This window comes from Crocodylus siamensis, chromosome 1 (genome assembly GCF_052110815.1).
Source record: "Crocodylus siamensis isolate JL-2025a chromosome 1, ASM5211081v1, whole genome shotgun sequence".
Classification (NCBI taxonomy): Eukaryota; Metazoa; Chordata; order Crocodylia; family Crocodylidae; genus Crocodylus; species Crocodylus siamensis.
In genome coordinates this window covers 86,836,293-86,850,987 of record NC_143395.1, presented here as the reverse complement: position 1 = coordinate 86,850,987, position 14,695 = coordinate 86,836,293, and the positions used below count along the sequence as shown (strand labels likewise).

The 14,695-nt window shown below is 38.7% G+C and overlaps 1 protein-coding gene across 3 annotated transcripts in view; it reads right to left on the bottom strand.

Annotated features, from left to right (window-relative positions):
• The window catches only part of CRYBG1 (crystallin beta-gamma domain containing 1), a 146,783-nt gene that overhangs the window by 22,121 nt on the left and 109,967 nt on the right, over window positions 1-14,695 (bottom strand). For all 3 annotated transcript variants that reach the window (XM_090037365.1, XM_090037369.1, XM_090037371.1), the window contains 5 exons: window positions 10,139-10,265; window positions 9,789-9,824; window positions 9,498-9,655; window positions 8,898-9,024; window positions 8,664-8,809 (listed from right to left, as the gene is read on the bottom strand). In XM_090037365.1, the coding sequence (XP_089893491.1) occupies window positions 8,664-8,809; window positions 8,898-9,024; window positions 9,498-9,655; window positions 9,789-9,824; window positions 10,139-10,265 (594 nt within the window). The remainder of the gene's footprint in view (window positions 1-8,663; window positions 8,810-8,897; window positions 9,025-9,497; window positions 9,656-9,788; window positions 9,825-10,138; window positions 10,266-14,695) is intronic.

The following is a 14,695-nucleotide window of genomic DNA, read 5'->3' as shown; positions in this document are numbered from 1 at the left end:
TTAAAAATATGCACCTTATTTCTATTCTGAATTTGTCTAGATTTACTTCTTAGTATTAAATCCTGCTATGAATTAGACCAGGGATAGGCAACCTATGGTCCTAGGGCTGTATTTGGCTTGCAGGGCCAGTTATCTGGCCTTTTGGGGGGTTCTGGCCTGGGATTCTGCAGTGTTTCAGTGGCAGAAAGCTTCACCCAAGTGATGAGGAGATGCAGCAGTGGCAAGTGGTAGCTGTGGGTGTGGGAGGGAGGGGGTTGAATTGGAAGCAGTTTGCCCTCAGAGCTAGCTCCATTCAAAAGTCCCCCTCCCCACTGCTAAACTTTGCCTGCCCAAATTAGACTACTAGAATTAAGAACCTTCTGCTAGGACAAATCCTCTTTCTACAATGTAAGTATTTGTAGCTCATGAGCATGTCAGCTCTTACCTTTCCTTTTGTAGCCTGCTAAATGTTACATTCCCTTTGTCTGTCTTTTCTATTTTCCAGATCTCAAAAAATTCTTATAGGTGTTTGCCCACTCCTTTCCATTTTCTCAACACCCTCTCCTGTTTTAGTAAAATATAGGGCACCAGAAATATGAAGTATCTGTAAAAATTTCACCTCAAACAGCAAGCAATTTTCACATTGCAAAGCACTGAAATAATGTGAAATTTTTACTTCATTTCACTGTAAACCAACTCTTAATCTAAGAGGATTTCGCCATTCTGAACAAATGGATTCTAAGGAGCTGGATTTTTATTCCAAGCACAAAGAACGAGATTTTCAGTCGGGCATAATTCCACTGATTTAAGCAGATCTATGTCGATTCATACCAGTTGAGGATCTGACATCTGGCATGCAAAAATTAATTAAACACATCCATAAGTAGTATGAGAGGTCTGTAGGATTTGTTCAAGGTAAGAATTTATACCTTTCCTCTAACTCAAGTATAACTGATTATTTTAACATGCTTTTGACTAATTGCTTAAGACATATTCCAAGGCACACACCCAAGCCATCTATTTAACTGTTTAGTCAAAATGACATAAGAACGTGGGGTAAGTTGATCATAGAGGTCAAAAAGTTTGAGGTATGTCCTATACACTAGAAGGTGTAAAATGAACTTTTCTTGGCCAGTTTCTCAATAGATGTTCACTAGTCCTCATGTTATACAGGTATCAGGGCATCTCTGCTGTGCATGAACTAGCCTTACACATTTTAAATAAGCAAATCTTCAACTGTATTTCAGAATCTCTTATTTCAGTTATTTTAAATTATAATGACTACTGTGAAAACAAAAACTTCTGACAGTCTAACCTAAGGATGATTTAACCATATTCCAGATCCTTCCCCAGCATACCTCCATAATGTATAAGTTACCAAAACACAGAAACAAAAACAAGTGCAGGTTCAGAAAAGAGAATCTCTAGGGCTGTATGATGTGGGGGGATGTGGGCACACTAGAAGGAAGGAATAGGCTACAATCAGCCCTAGACAGGTTACAAGGGTGGGCGGATGAGAATTGGATGGGATTCAACACATACAAGTGCAAATTGATGCACCTGGGGAGGAACAACCGGCACCATATCTACAGGCTAGGGAACTCCCCTCTTGTCAGCACAGAGGCGGAAAACAATCTTGGAGTCATCATTGACTCCAAGATGAATATGGGCTGGCAGTGTGGGGAGGCAGTCAGGAAGGCCAACCGCACCTTGTCATGCATCCACAGATGCATCTCGAGCACGTCCAAGGAGGTGATCCTCCCCCTCCATGCGGCACTGGTCAGGCCGCAGCTGGAGTACTGCATCCAGTTCTGGGCGCCACACTTCAAGGAGGGGTGTGGACAACATGGAAAGGGTCCAGAGGAGGGCCACTCGCATGATCAGGGGACAGCAGGGCAGGCCCTATGAGGAGAGGCTATGGGACCTGAACCTGTTCAGTCTCCAAAAGAGAAGGCTGAGGGGGGATCTAGTGGCCTGTTATAAACTAGTCAGGGGGGATCAGCAGGCACTGGGGGAGTCCCTGTTCCCCTGAGCACTGCCAGGAGTGACCAGGAATAACGGTCTCAAGCTGGCAGAAGGTAGATTTAAGCTAGATATCAGGAGGTGCTACTTCACAGTCAGGGTGGTTAGGATCTGGAACCAACTTCCAAGAGAAGTGGTGCAGGCTCCTACCCTGGGGGTTTTTAAGGGGAAGTTAGATGAACACCTTGCTGGGATCGTTTGACCCCAGTACTCTTTCCTGCCATGGCAGGGGGTCGGACTAGATGATCTGCTCAGGTCCCTTCCAACCCTAGAAACTATGAAACTATGTAGTCAGATACCGCAGTGTTGTTTTGGAGGAGGGACAACATAGAGGGGAACACAAATTAAACACTTCATTTATATACAAGATGGTATTAAAATGGATCTCCCTCAATCTCCCCACAAGCTTTCCAGTTGAAATGAGAGGGGAGAAAGAGTAGGTCCATTGTTTGTTCTTCCCATAAAAAAAACCAAAAAAAACCAACATTAGTTTTACATAGACTCTTCTAAAATGATACATATCAATGGCTAACTTGGATCTCCTCACACTGTATATATAGTTAGGGTTATTCCCCACCCCAGCCATATACTTTGCACTTATCAAATGTTGAGCTTCATCTGCTACTTTGCCTAACTGTTTAATTCTGTGAGATCTTTTTGTCTTTGCCATCAGCTTTGGATTTAACTACCTGGCATAATTTTGTATCTGCTACAACCTGCCAGCTCTCTATTAACACCCTTTTTGAAATCATTTATGAATATGTTATGAAACAGTGTAAAACACAGCACAGATCCCTGGGAGACTCCATTCTTTGCCTGCCCTCCACCGTGAAAAGTGAACATTTAGTCCTACTTTCTATTTCTTATGTTTAACCAGCTCTTGTTTCATAAGGGGATCTTCCCTTCGCTCTCATGACAGTTTAGTTTCTTTCAGAGCCAGTAGTAAAGGACCGTAGCAAAAGCTTTTTGAAAATCTAAATACACTTTATCAACTGCATCTCCCTTTGTTCTACTTGTTTGTCAACACTCTTAAAGTAAACTTTCTTTTGGAGTGAGCTAAAAAAAATCTCCACCAGTTCTCCTGAATGCTTTACCTAGTTTTAAAGCCATATTAGGCAGACTGAGTTTCTGCCACATAGCTTTCATTCCAGCCCTAATTTCAGTTACAGACTTGATTTGTGATTTAACTGCACCGTCCAAGTCAAAATGATATAGAAGCAGAAAGGAGGGAATCCTATGCACACTGAAGTATTTTCACCAGAAACCACCTCACTTGTACTTCTACAATTCTCTTATACAGGCTGATTATATACAGAACCTAGTGGAATCCTGTATGGGGGAAAAACTAGAACAGATAAGCCACTTAAGTGCAACCCCTTCTATTTCTGCAGTTTTGTTAGCATTTATTTGTGCTCTACAGATTTAAGGCTGGCTTCCGTATCTCTGAAAATCATTGAAGCTGTTTGGAAAGAGCATTGTGGGTTCTTGGGACAATCTCAGGATTAGATCTTTTATGTTTACAATGAGTTTGAAATAAGAGCCACTCTCAGTAGTACTAGCCACTTATTAAAAACTTATTTCAATTTCATTTTATGCAATAAAGAAAGTCAGGTTCACATTGGGAACTAATTACTTGTATAGTGGTTAAAAAGTAGTCTTCATTTATAGAAGCAGAGCAAAACATGTGGAAGTTGGTGGAAAAGCTTTTCTGATTCTAGTGAACTATGTAACAAGAGTAATATACGAGGTAGGAAATCAAGAAAATTGTGCAGCTGCTTTTAGTACTTGTTTACACTTGTGCCAGGGTGTTACCTTTTGCTGCTAAATACTTCCATCTTCTGCCAATTGTAAAACTGCCAACATGGAACTAAAGATCAAAGATGATTTATGAAAGTAAAACTCTTGTTTTAAGTTACAGATTTTCAAATGTTCATAACATAATATTCCCTGGATTCAATATTATAAATTTTTGCTGGGAGGTTTTTCTGGAACATTTCTGAATAGTGAACCTTGTAATGATTTGTTTGAAAAGCACGCAATAAAAAAAAAGTCATGCTTTAATCCAATCTGTTTATAAGGAAGTAAAGGCAAAAGTGAAAGTATTCTTCAGAAACATTTCTTAGAAAAGCAATAGTTGAAAACGGTATACATGTATCATTCTTATTTATAAACACAAATAAGCTCTTCTAAGCTTTATTTAAAATTCTGTATATTTTTAATATAAAACGATACCATGATGGCTATTTAAAACTTTAATGACAAATCTCAATTGCCTGTATAGTGCAGTTCTCCATTAATGGTATTCAATGGTCTAAATAACTTTGAAAAATTAAATAACTGATAGAGTTCTTAGGCAGCTGGCTCATATTTGAGATGGTGCTATTGAATATCTGTCTTATGCCCTACTGAAAATGATTTGGTAGCTGCACATCCACAGTATAAAAGTATCCACATAGGGCCTAGATAGACATCTTTTGAAGCACTTCAAAAGGTGTACTGACAGATGTTCTTAGCTGAAACCCTTTAAAAAATGGCCAATATGCTTCAAAAATGATCCTCAAAGGATGAGGAACATCTCTGAAGCACTTCCTTTTGAAAGAGAGCAAAGCACATGAAAGTTAGTTCACTAGAATCAGTAAAGCTTTGGCACCATGTAACAAGAGGAATATACCAGGTAGGAAATCAAGAAAATTGTACATACATAAAAGCATAATTGTACATACATAATTTCCAGTCACGTCTACATACACCATGGCAGTGGTTCTGAACTAGGATGCCACCAGATCCTTTAAAGGGTATGACAGGTGAGGAGACAACATAAGCAAATAAGCAAAGGTGCCAGTCAGTTCACAGAAGTTACAATGGGGGCCTCTCAAGTCCAGTGAAGGGTGCCTCAAATCCAAAAAGCTCTATGTAGTGCAAAAGGGGGTTGCTTTGTCCTTTGGCATCCTGGCACTCCAGTTTCCTCCCTCTCTTGGGGTGGGAGGGTGGGGGAAGAACAGAACTAATAGCCAGTGAGCACTTGTGTGTACTTGGCCTTCTCTGGCAATTTCCCGAGTCTGAGAGAGCAGGAATCCCTCCATGCATCTCTGCCTCCAGTCTCCTGGCTCCAGTGGGGGAGGAGCAGGAAAGAAGAGGGACTCTGGTCTCCCAGAGCAGCATGTGGGTGCTTGGATGTTCTCAGCAATCTCTGGAACAGGAGAGCCATGCAAGGAAACAAACACCCAAATAAATCCTTGCCTCTTGCCTTCACAACTACAACATCACTCTAATAATTCAATAAAGGGCCAGATTCCATTCCACCTATTAGATAAACACATGGATTAAGACACCCAAGTCTGATTCAATCCACCATGCTAAAGCCTCTGAAACAAATATTAATCTAAAAAGGTGAGTGGGTCCATCTTCTCACTGTTTTTTTCTGATTGAGTCTTAAGAGTCAAACGATGCTGTGCTCCAAAAACAGATGTATTAATGAATTTTCAAGGACTCTGACAACGTGGAATAGAATCACATTTAAACCCCCTAAGCCCACTTAGACAGCCAATAGGTGGAATAGGGCCCAGTCTGATGATTTGATGGGCACAGAGACTGAGCTGATCAGAACAGAAATGTACGTACAAATGGAATATTTCTTAAGAGTTTTCAAACAGACAAATTTGTAAAAATGTTGTGAAGTTGCCTGTGCTGCAACAGCTCTGTGGGCTAGTCATCAGTGAAAATAATTAATTAGTTTTCATAAACCCTGCACTACAGTACCCAACATCATCACCACATAGCTGATTTTGGGAAGGAAAGACTTACTGTTTATGTTCCCAAACATTATGGAACAAATATGATTTGGTTTAATGCACAGTATTTTTACAAATGTTAATAAAATCCCTTTATAGAAGAGCCCAGACACCTGAATTGACTATTTCTACTAAACCATATTTTGAAAAGAATGAACAACACAGGAGGGGAACAACTGCAGAAGAAAGTAGGACACTTTATACAAAATTAACTTGATAGAGTTCTACATTCTAGTTTCACTGCTATGAGGTCAACAGCATTCCTTCCCCCTTGAAAATGGTGATGTATCCTTAAATATTTAAGACTGTGAGAAGCTACTATTAGGAGTGTCATCTCTACTATAACAGAGCTCAAACCTGCTACAGTAGCATCTGTGTTGGGGCTGGGATGGATATTCTACAACCTCTCTGAGACTAGCTTTGGAACGGATTGTTTTCCCATCTGACTCCATTTGCTTAGGGGCCACAAAGACCTTCAGGCCAATACAAAAACACTAAAATAAACTGCATTCAAGAACATTGCACATTCTGAGGAAGATCAACTATGTAAAACATGTACAATTATGAAAAGGATTTTTTTTGTTACACAGTAACTTGGGGAAGGCCTTCATTGAGAGTTCCTTGCTTTCTGGGAAAGCAGAAGCAGGTCTCAATAGGTCTGATATTCCTTCCATGCTAGTCATTAAAAAAATAACTCTGTGCCTCTTAAGACATGTTTAATTAACCCTTCTTGTCTTTCTAGAACAATTTGCAGTATAAAGTCCTAGAGTTGGTTAATGGTTAGCTTGAAGAGCTTGTTGAAAAACAATTTTATCTTCAGAGGAAACTTCACTTCAAAGTAGCAATTTTGTAAAGAAATGGTAAAAAGTAAAATGGAAAAGAGTGCATAAAAGTAAAAATAAAATCATAATTACAATGTATAATTACATGATTACATTTAGGAAAAAAAAAAAAATTTGATTTAAGGTAGCAAAGGTGAATTATTCCTTCCTACTGTTAAATGCAATCAGAATGAGTAGGAGGATATTTAAAGGTTGTCACACCTGTTGTTAGTCACTATTCACACACATGAGCCTCAGAGTTAAAAAAATTGCCAAAAAAATTAATAATAGAAAGCAGGCTAGAGTCCACTGGGAAATTATATGCACCTTCTGAAACTTAAAATTTCATCTTCACTAACAGATAGTTAGTTTGGCTACTATATTTATTTCAGTGATACAATAATATGTACTTATTTAGTGCAAAAAATTAAGTGGTGTCACTTCTATAAGCACCATTTTAACATTAAAATGTTAATAGGATTAACAACATATTTGAATTGGACAGATAGATATATTTACGTAACAAAAGATCAAAGATCATGAATGGTAACAAAAGTCCAAAATGAATAGCTTATTTCCCAATTAAGTATTAAATATAAAGAACAGGAAGAGTTATGCTGTATGTAAAAGAGCCATACGACTGCTCAGAGCTCCAGTATGAAACTGGAGATAGGCTTGCTGAAAGTCTCCGAGTTTGGTACAGAGGGGAGAGCAACAAGGATGATGTCATGGTAGGGTTCTGCTATAGCCCCCAGGACCAGGAGAATGAAGCTTTCTTCAAAAAATTAGCAGAAGTTTCTGGTTCTCATGAGGGAGGTTTCAACTACCCTGAAATCTGCAATACAACAGCAGTGCACAGGTAGGGTTCCGCGTTTTCAGTTTTTATTTTAAAAAAAAAAAAATTCCAGGAATTTTTCAGGGTTTATTTTCCAAACATAAAAACCAGGTTAAAATCGGGATAAAAAGGAAGGGGGGAAAAAAAAAATATCGGTTTAAATTGGTGAAAATAATAATATGTTCCTGTGAGGGAGGGAGTAAGGCTGGGACTAGGGAAGGGACGAGGGGAGGCATGCGGCACAGCCACTCCCAGGACTACAGCAGGGAGCAAAGTGAAGGCAGCCATCAGTGAGTGCAGGGTGGCGTGGTTCTTGCTGTTACGTGGCTGTGGGGCTGTACTGGGCTATTCCTGTTGGGCGCATGCTCCCAGATCTGCACACCAGACGACAGCATGCTGCCACTGCAGGTGGGGGCTGCTGGCGGCACTGGGCTCTTCCCAATGCTCGGGGTGGGCAGCAGGCTGCTGTCGTATGGCACGCAGATCTGGGGGCACACACGTCCCAGGAACAGCCTGGCACACTCCACCAGCCTGCAGCTCTCCTGGGCAAGAGCCACGCCCACCCACCCTGCACCCATTGACTTATAGTTCCCTACGCAGCTGGTGTCAGCCACTCCCAGGGCTGCTGCCGCAGGGGCTGGGGCGAGTGGGAACAAGCGGAGCCATGGGGGGGCGTAGGGAACAGCGCAGCTTGTCCCCACTCAACCCAGCCCCTGCTGTAGTGGCCCCAGGAGTGGTCAATGTAAGCTGCCTGCAGCTGCTGGGCTGCGCCATGCCCTGAATCACCCCCCAAGACTTTTCTTAGTGGTGGCAGATGACAGGACAAGGAGCAACAATCTCTAGTAGCAGCACGGGAAGTTTAGGTTAGATATTAGGGAAAAGTTTCTCAGGGGAAGGGTAGTAAAGCACTGGAACAGGTTACAGAGAGGTTGTGGAATTTCTGTCCTTGGGGGTTTTTAAGACCCAGCTAGACAAAGCCTTGGCTGGTATGATATAGGTGGGGATGGTCCTGCTTTGAGCAAGGGGGTTGGATTAAATGACCTCCTGAGGTCCCTTCCAATGCTAATTTTCTATTATTCTATTAATACTACATTTGAAATATTAGAAGTATTCCTGCACAAAAGGCAGAGAACAACATATTGATTTATACCAATCTAGTTCAGAAAGAACAGCTAAGAAAAATAAATTGAAAATGTAATTAAACATTTCACTTACACTCCACTTAACACGTTTATGGATTTCGTTCGCAGTCCATATCCAGTGTCCTTTAAATTGGAAATTATTCCTAATACACTGATATTGGCACCTTTAGACCCAAAATTTTCTTCACTGTACATTATCATGTGGGAGCTTGCAAAGTCCTGTTGAAGCAAACAAAAACAAAGGCAAATGTGAAAAAATTGTTTCACTGGGTCCAAGCAATAAACAGCACATAATTTTGAAACTTACACCAAGAACAGGCCGCAGGGACTGCAGATCCTCACTGTAACCACCCCAATCTTTCCAACACTGGTATGCTCCTTCTTCCAGTAAGTATTGATGACCCGCAAACCTTGGTTTCTCATAAGCCACCCAACTAAAATGGGAAAAGAAAGGTTAAAAAAACTCCACTGTGCTGGAGAAAGGAAACTAGTCAGTAAAAGGATCTGAATTTGTCCTATAATCCTTCAATAATAATGAATCCTGATTTAAGAAATTTGCTTCTTTTAAAACAAAGGCACATTTGTGACTCAGGTCTTAAGGGTCAGACACTAGTGTATTACAAAGTTGATGCACTGATGGAGTCTCAAAAACTTCATACAGGGTGTAAGATAATTGCACTTAGACATCTAAGTCTACTTAGACACTCAAGAGGTGTCACAGGAACTGGCTCTGAAGGGTCCAGTTTCCTTGTACGTCCTGAAGTGAATATACAAAATTTGGCAAAAGTTATGAAGGCAAAGAAAATTTCCCTGTCTGGTACAATTTCCATTTTCACATTGCTACTACTTGGACCAGATTCTCCTTCATTCTTAAGTTAGGAATGTTGTGGCATCTCTTTCTACTTACAGTCCTCCCAGCACTTTTATGGACCCCACTGATGTAAACGGCGTTGTCTTTTTTGATTCTAATTCTTCTTTTTGTTTTTCTTCCACAGTAAAAGTAAGTATTTCTGATTCCAGTTCCATGCTTTTCCCTTCAAAGAAAGGCTTCTCATAAATGACTACCTACAACAGAAATTAGATGAAATTAGATGAAGCAAGTTACAAAAAAAAATAACAAGGACAGTCCAATCAAGATGTCTCCAGCATTAAAAGTGCTTGCCTGATAGTAATTAAATACATGTACTTGTTGTTTTACCTTGGGCTCTCCAGTATGTTCAACTTTGCGGCCACCCTAAAAACAAAAAAAATTCATCTCCAGTAAATTTAAGTATTCACAGATGTATTCCAAAAGACAACTTTCTTTAAGAAAGAAGATTTTTCAAAGTCCATAGCATCACAGACAAAAATTAAACACTAATGGACACAGTTAATCCTAGAAGTCCAAGATCTTTCTAGAAACACATTAAAATTCTATATAAATGACTTTCAAACTGACATACAAGCTTTGTTTGCAAATTTTGAAAAGGGCTGCAATATAACATGTTAGTATTAACATATTAGCACTAAGTGCCTTGACTATAGAATTTGCAAGCAGTTACATGTTACCATTTTCAAGGGCCTCATAGATCTAATGTAGGCTTCCTTCTTCTCCCAGAAGGCCAAATTAGGATATTCACCAGGCTCCAACATTAAAGGGATTCCCTGGAAACCAGGCTCTTCATAAATTAGCCATCTAGATAAGGACAAAAAAGCAAGGAGTTAAACACTTCAGTACTATTTGTTACTCATTCATGCAAGCAGTGCTCTGCCATCACACACGTACGTTTGAGACACATATGAGAAAAAAAAAGTAAAAACTCTTAGGCTAGGAACAGACATTGCATTTGTCCCTGGGCATTTTGTGCCTGTGTTTGTCTTGGAACAGAAATATCCTGGAATTGGCATGTACACACAGAGCCCTTCTAATTAGGGTTTAGTTAGCAGCTGAATTCACTGCCGTTTTTCTGCCATAGAGCCAACGATGCCATCCCAGGATAACTGTACAGACACACTTTGTGATGTCCCAGGATAAACTGCTAGTATTTCTTATCCTGTAAACCTAGTTAGGATTTATTCTGGGACAATGGATACGGATGGATGAATGCCTGCACGCTGTCCTGGGATAAAGTGGCTTATGTCAGGACTAAAGCAACATCCATTTGCAGCCTCATAGTACCTTGCAAGGATGTCACTGCAGTGCTGCAATAAAAGCAAATAAAGGACTGCATGTATTATTAGGACCCCAGCCTCAGAACAGATGTGCTAGCACAACCTTCTGCTCCTTGAGTCCCATTTTTCATTTGCAGGATCAGGGCTGTAGGGAGGTCCATACAGTTAGCAGATGTTATGGAATTTGACCATATACATTTTTTTCCTTGGAAAACTGCTGGTTTTTTATGAAGAAATTAGTTGAAATGAGACAATTTTACATTGAAACAATTTTGATGAAAAATTCTTACCTAAAGTCACAACCTATTAGGTGTTACATTTTTAGTTTAAAATGAATCTAGTGTTCTGTAGAAAAAGGCAGTGGCTTAAAAACTTTGGAAACAGTATTTCTTCGTTTCCTTAAAAGAGATGCAATATAGGTAGCAGCACTTCACTTTCACAACACCTCCCTCACTTTGTATTTCAATCACACTTTTCTGAGTGCGAGAGCTCAGAAACTATCCTTGACCTTCGTTAAGACTCAACAAAGAAACTGAATATCTGTCAGATGTTACTGGCAGCAAGCACTCTCTCTGTCCCTCCGTCTTGTGTAGAATTGATGCTAATCTGCATAGTTCTATCAATTTCATGCTTAGTAAGAGACTTTGATGATATACAGGAAGCAATATAAAAGGTAAGAACGTAGGCTCACGGCACAGTGGTATATGACTTAAAAACTTAAAGTGGTGTGGAATTTCAACTCTTAATTTACAATTATAAATGGAAAAAATTAGAGCACAACTTTAACTTTATGTCCCCTGCTATAAATCGAGTAAAAAAAAGAGAATGTATATACCTCTAAAGCACATACAGTGTGCGCGTTTATAATGGGAATTCCTGCACTTCAGCAAGTTTGCAAGAGACTTTACTAGAAAATTGTTTTTGACCAACAGCCTTTTATTTTCCTTTAATATGTATGGGTTTTAATAAAAGGTTAGCAGCTCATATTCTCCTTCTTGATTATGCAGTGAAGTTGTAATCACTTATTCAGGATATTATATTTTATTGCCATGGAAGTTATCTTGAAAAGATTATTTTAGAACCAATCACGTCATTTCAGGGTCAAATAGATATGAAGGGTGTAAAAGAAAAATCAGTGGGGAAAAATGAGAGAAATTTGAGATGATGAAAAAAAACCCCTCTAATGTCAATGAGCACCCTTTTCTATCTCATAATTTTCATGTATTTTATTAAAGGTATCCAACAATAGTAACAGAAGTTGAGATTATTTTTTATATATAGGGTTACACTGCATTCACAGGTATGGTTGCAGAATATGCAGGAAGACCTGGGCTAGCTCCAGTCTAGTGAGCTCAGACTAGCAGCAAGAAAGCTGCAGATGCACTGGCAGTAAAAAAGCTTACTATGGCTTAATTGCTCCTGACCCCTGTACTAGTTACACTAGTGTTAGCTCAGGTAGGTCTCCCTGTACTGTAATCACATTTCTGATTGCAGTGTAGACATATCCTTGAAAGGGAGATCACCATCTGAAGTAAAGCTAGATTAAAGCTTTAGAATGCCTTGAACACTTTCCAAAGTGGTAGAAAATTGTTTTTTCCTTCAATCAGTGCCAATATGCATGTATAAGGGATGAAGTAAGAAATGTACTAATAACTGTTACATGCCTAAAGGAGGTCAGTTCATTTTTAAAATTATTTAGACTTCTAATAAATAGAGCATGAAGCTGTATAAAACATAGAGAAAAGGCTCACTTGTGTAACCTTTGATTATTTAAGGGTTCTGATGTACAAATCTAGTGATGAAAAAGAGGTTCGTATCTGTTGCTTCATCATTCTAAAGGGCCAATAAGCCCTGTAACCATGCATAAAAATATACATGTAAATGCAAATATGATCTGATCTTTCCGTACTTGCCCAACCAGAAAGTGATGGCACAAAGATTCATTTTTAGCAATGGCTTCTGTTGTGCAATACCAACGAATATGCACGTCTAGATATGTTTAATAAATTATGTGCAAAGGGGTATGATCAGTGTGACTCAGGATAGCAACTAACCATTTCTTGTTAGTACATGAATAGTGAACATGCATAGCCAGCAAGAAGAAAATCTCTGCAGTATGCAGGAAGTACACAGCTTAAACTTGGTTAGAAAAAACAAACAAACCAGTTTATAGATTTTCCTGTTTAAGCAACAGGAAATGACCACCTTTCCTAGATCAGGCTAGTGGTCATCATATTTGAACAAGAATATTTTCCAAAAGTGTTTCTGATGTAATCAACATGCTAATTTCATTAATGAATTAAAAATTGATTAAAATAATGATTATTTAATTAAACTGAGTGTGCTTATGTCTGAATCTCTCATAACTAAATAGGAGGAAAAACAGCAATGACTTCTTGAACAGTTTCAGATGATGTGTATAAAACTGGTTTGTTGTTCCTATACCAATAATGCAAGGAATGTGCAATTAATTCCTAGTTAGGGGAACACTTGCATATTCTAGGTGTAGCATTTGACACTTTTACCCACTGTGCATTTCCCCATGAGAATTTTTCTCCAATTCCTTTTCCAATTTTTTAAAATCATGTTTATATCTGAATCTCCATAAAATCTGAGACACAGTATGAGACTAATATGTAAAGACAAATTATGCTGTATTTAAGGTTCAAACTCCATGCTTGCCTGCCTTCAAAAGACTCGGATAGTTTTAAGCAGTCAGGATTTTGAGATCAAATGCAGAAATATTTTCATTTTAAACAAGTTTACAGGTGATTCTGAAATCTGAAATGTGACCCAGGCACGATTCATTTCCTAGAAATATCTAATTTCAGTCATTTTTTTTCACATACCACTTATAACTGAAAAATAGAAGTAACAAACAAAGAACTGATTTTTCCCTTATCTGTTTTAATTAGCTAGTAAATACAACAATTGTAAATATTTTTCTAGCTTAAGTTCTTAATTTGCATGTGTAGATATTGCTTACAGTTACACAGAAATTCATTCCTGCAACCAAAGCAATAATTAGGACAACTTCGTAAAGTATTTCTAAAACCTTCTTTATCAAGGTAAATAAAGACTGAAACATATGCAGCACATTTTTTTTTACCATTCAAAACATCTTACAATGTATACCCACCCTTTGGGGAAAATATAACAGTTGTTTTGCTTTGCCCAGGAACATTCTACAACACTTGAGCTAAAAGATTAGGTAGGGATATTAGGAATTTTAGGAAGGGAAGTTATAATAGTGCCCACCTGGAATTTAGTCAGGAAGTTATGATAAGCATATGTAGATCTTGAAACATGTACTGTGGGATCGTCATTAACTTATCTGAGAGAAAGCTCTTCTACCTGCACACTTTCCTCAATGCCATTTTGGAGGAATAGATAACTTCAGTTCAGATTTGGAGGAGCTTGCTAAGCCACCCAAGCTTCCTTGAGAGTTTCCTTTTCCATCAAACTTGTTTACATTTAACAAGACAGAAACTCCCAGCTTACAGATTTTCAGATAAACTAAAATGCACTGTACACTTTAATTACCTCCTAATAGCAGCCATGAAGAATACTGGAAAACGGTATGAAATTCAGGGGCTATTTCATAATGTTATGAAGTCATTAAAAATATTCAAACTAAAATGCTTTTATATTCTGCAGTCTGGTCCACTTTTTTCTTTTAGACATCTCAGCTGATTTTTAAAATTAAATCTTCTATCTTCTTCACTGAACATTTCAGTTTACTTTTTCAAAGTTGAAAACCCTTACAACACATGCTGTAAACCAAAAGGAAAACTCACACCTAACCTCATTATCACACATCCTTTAGAAATTATCATTCTGACCTTTACTATGCATCTGCCTGGATTGGAGGGACATAGGGTAAATTAAAACGTTTGGCTATTACTAGGCCTGAGTGAAACAGCAAGTATTCAATTTGGATTCAGCTGATTCAGC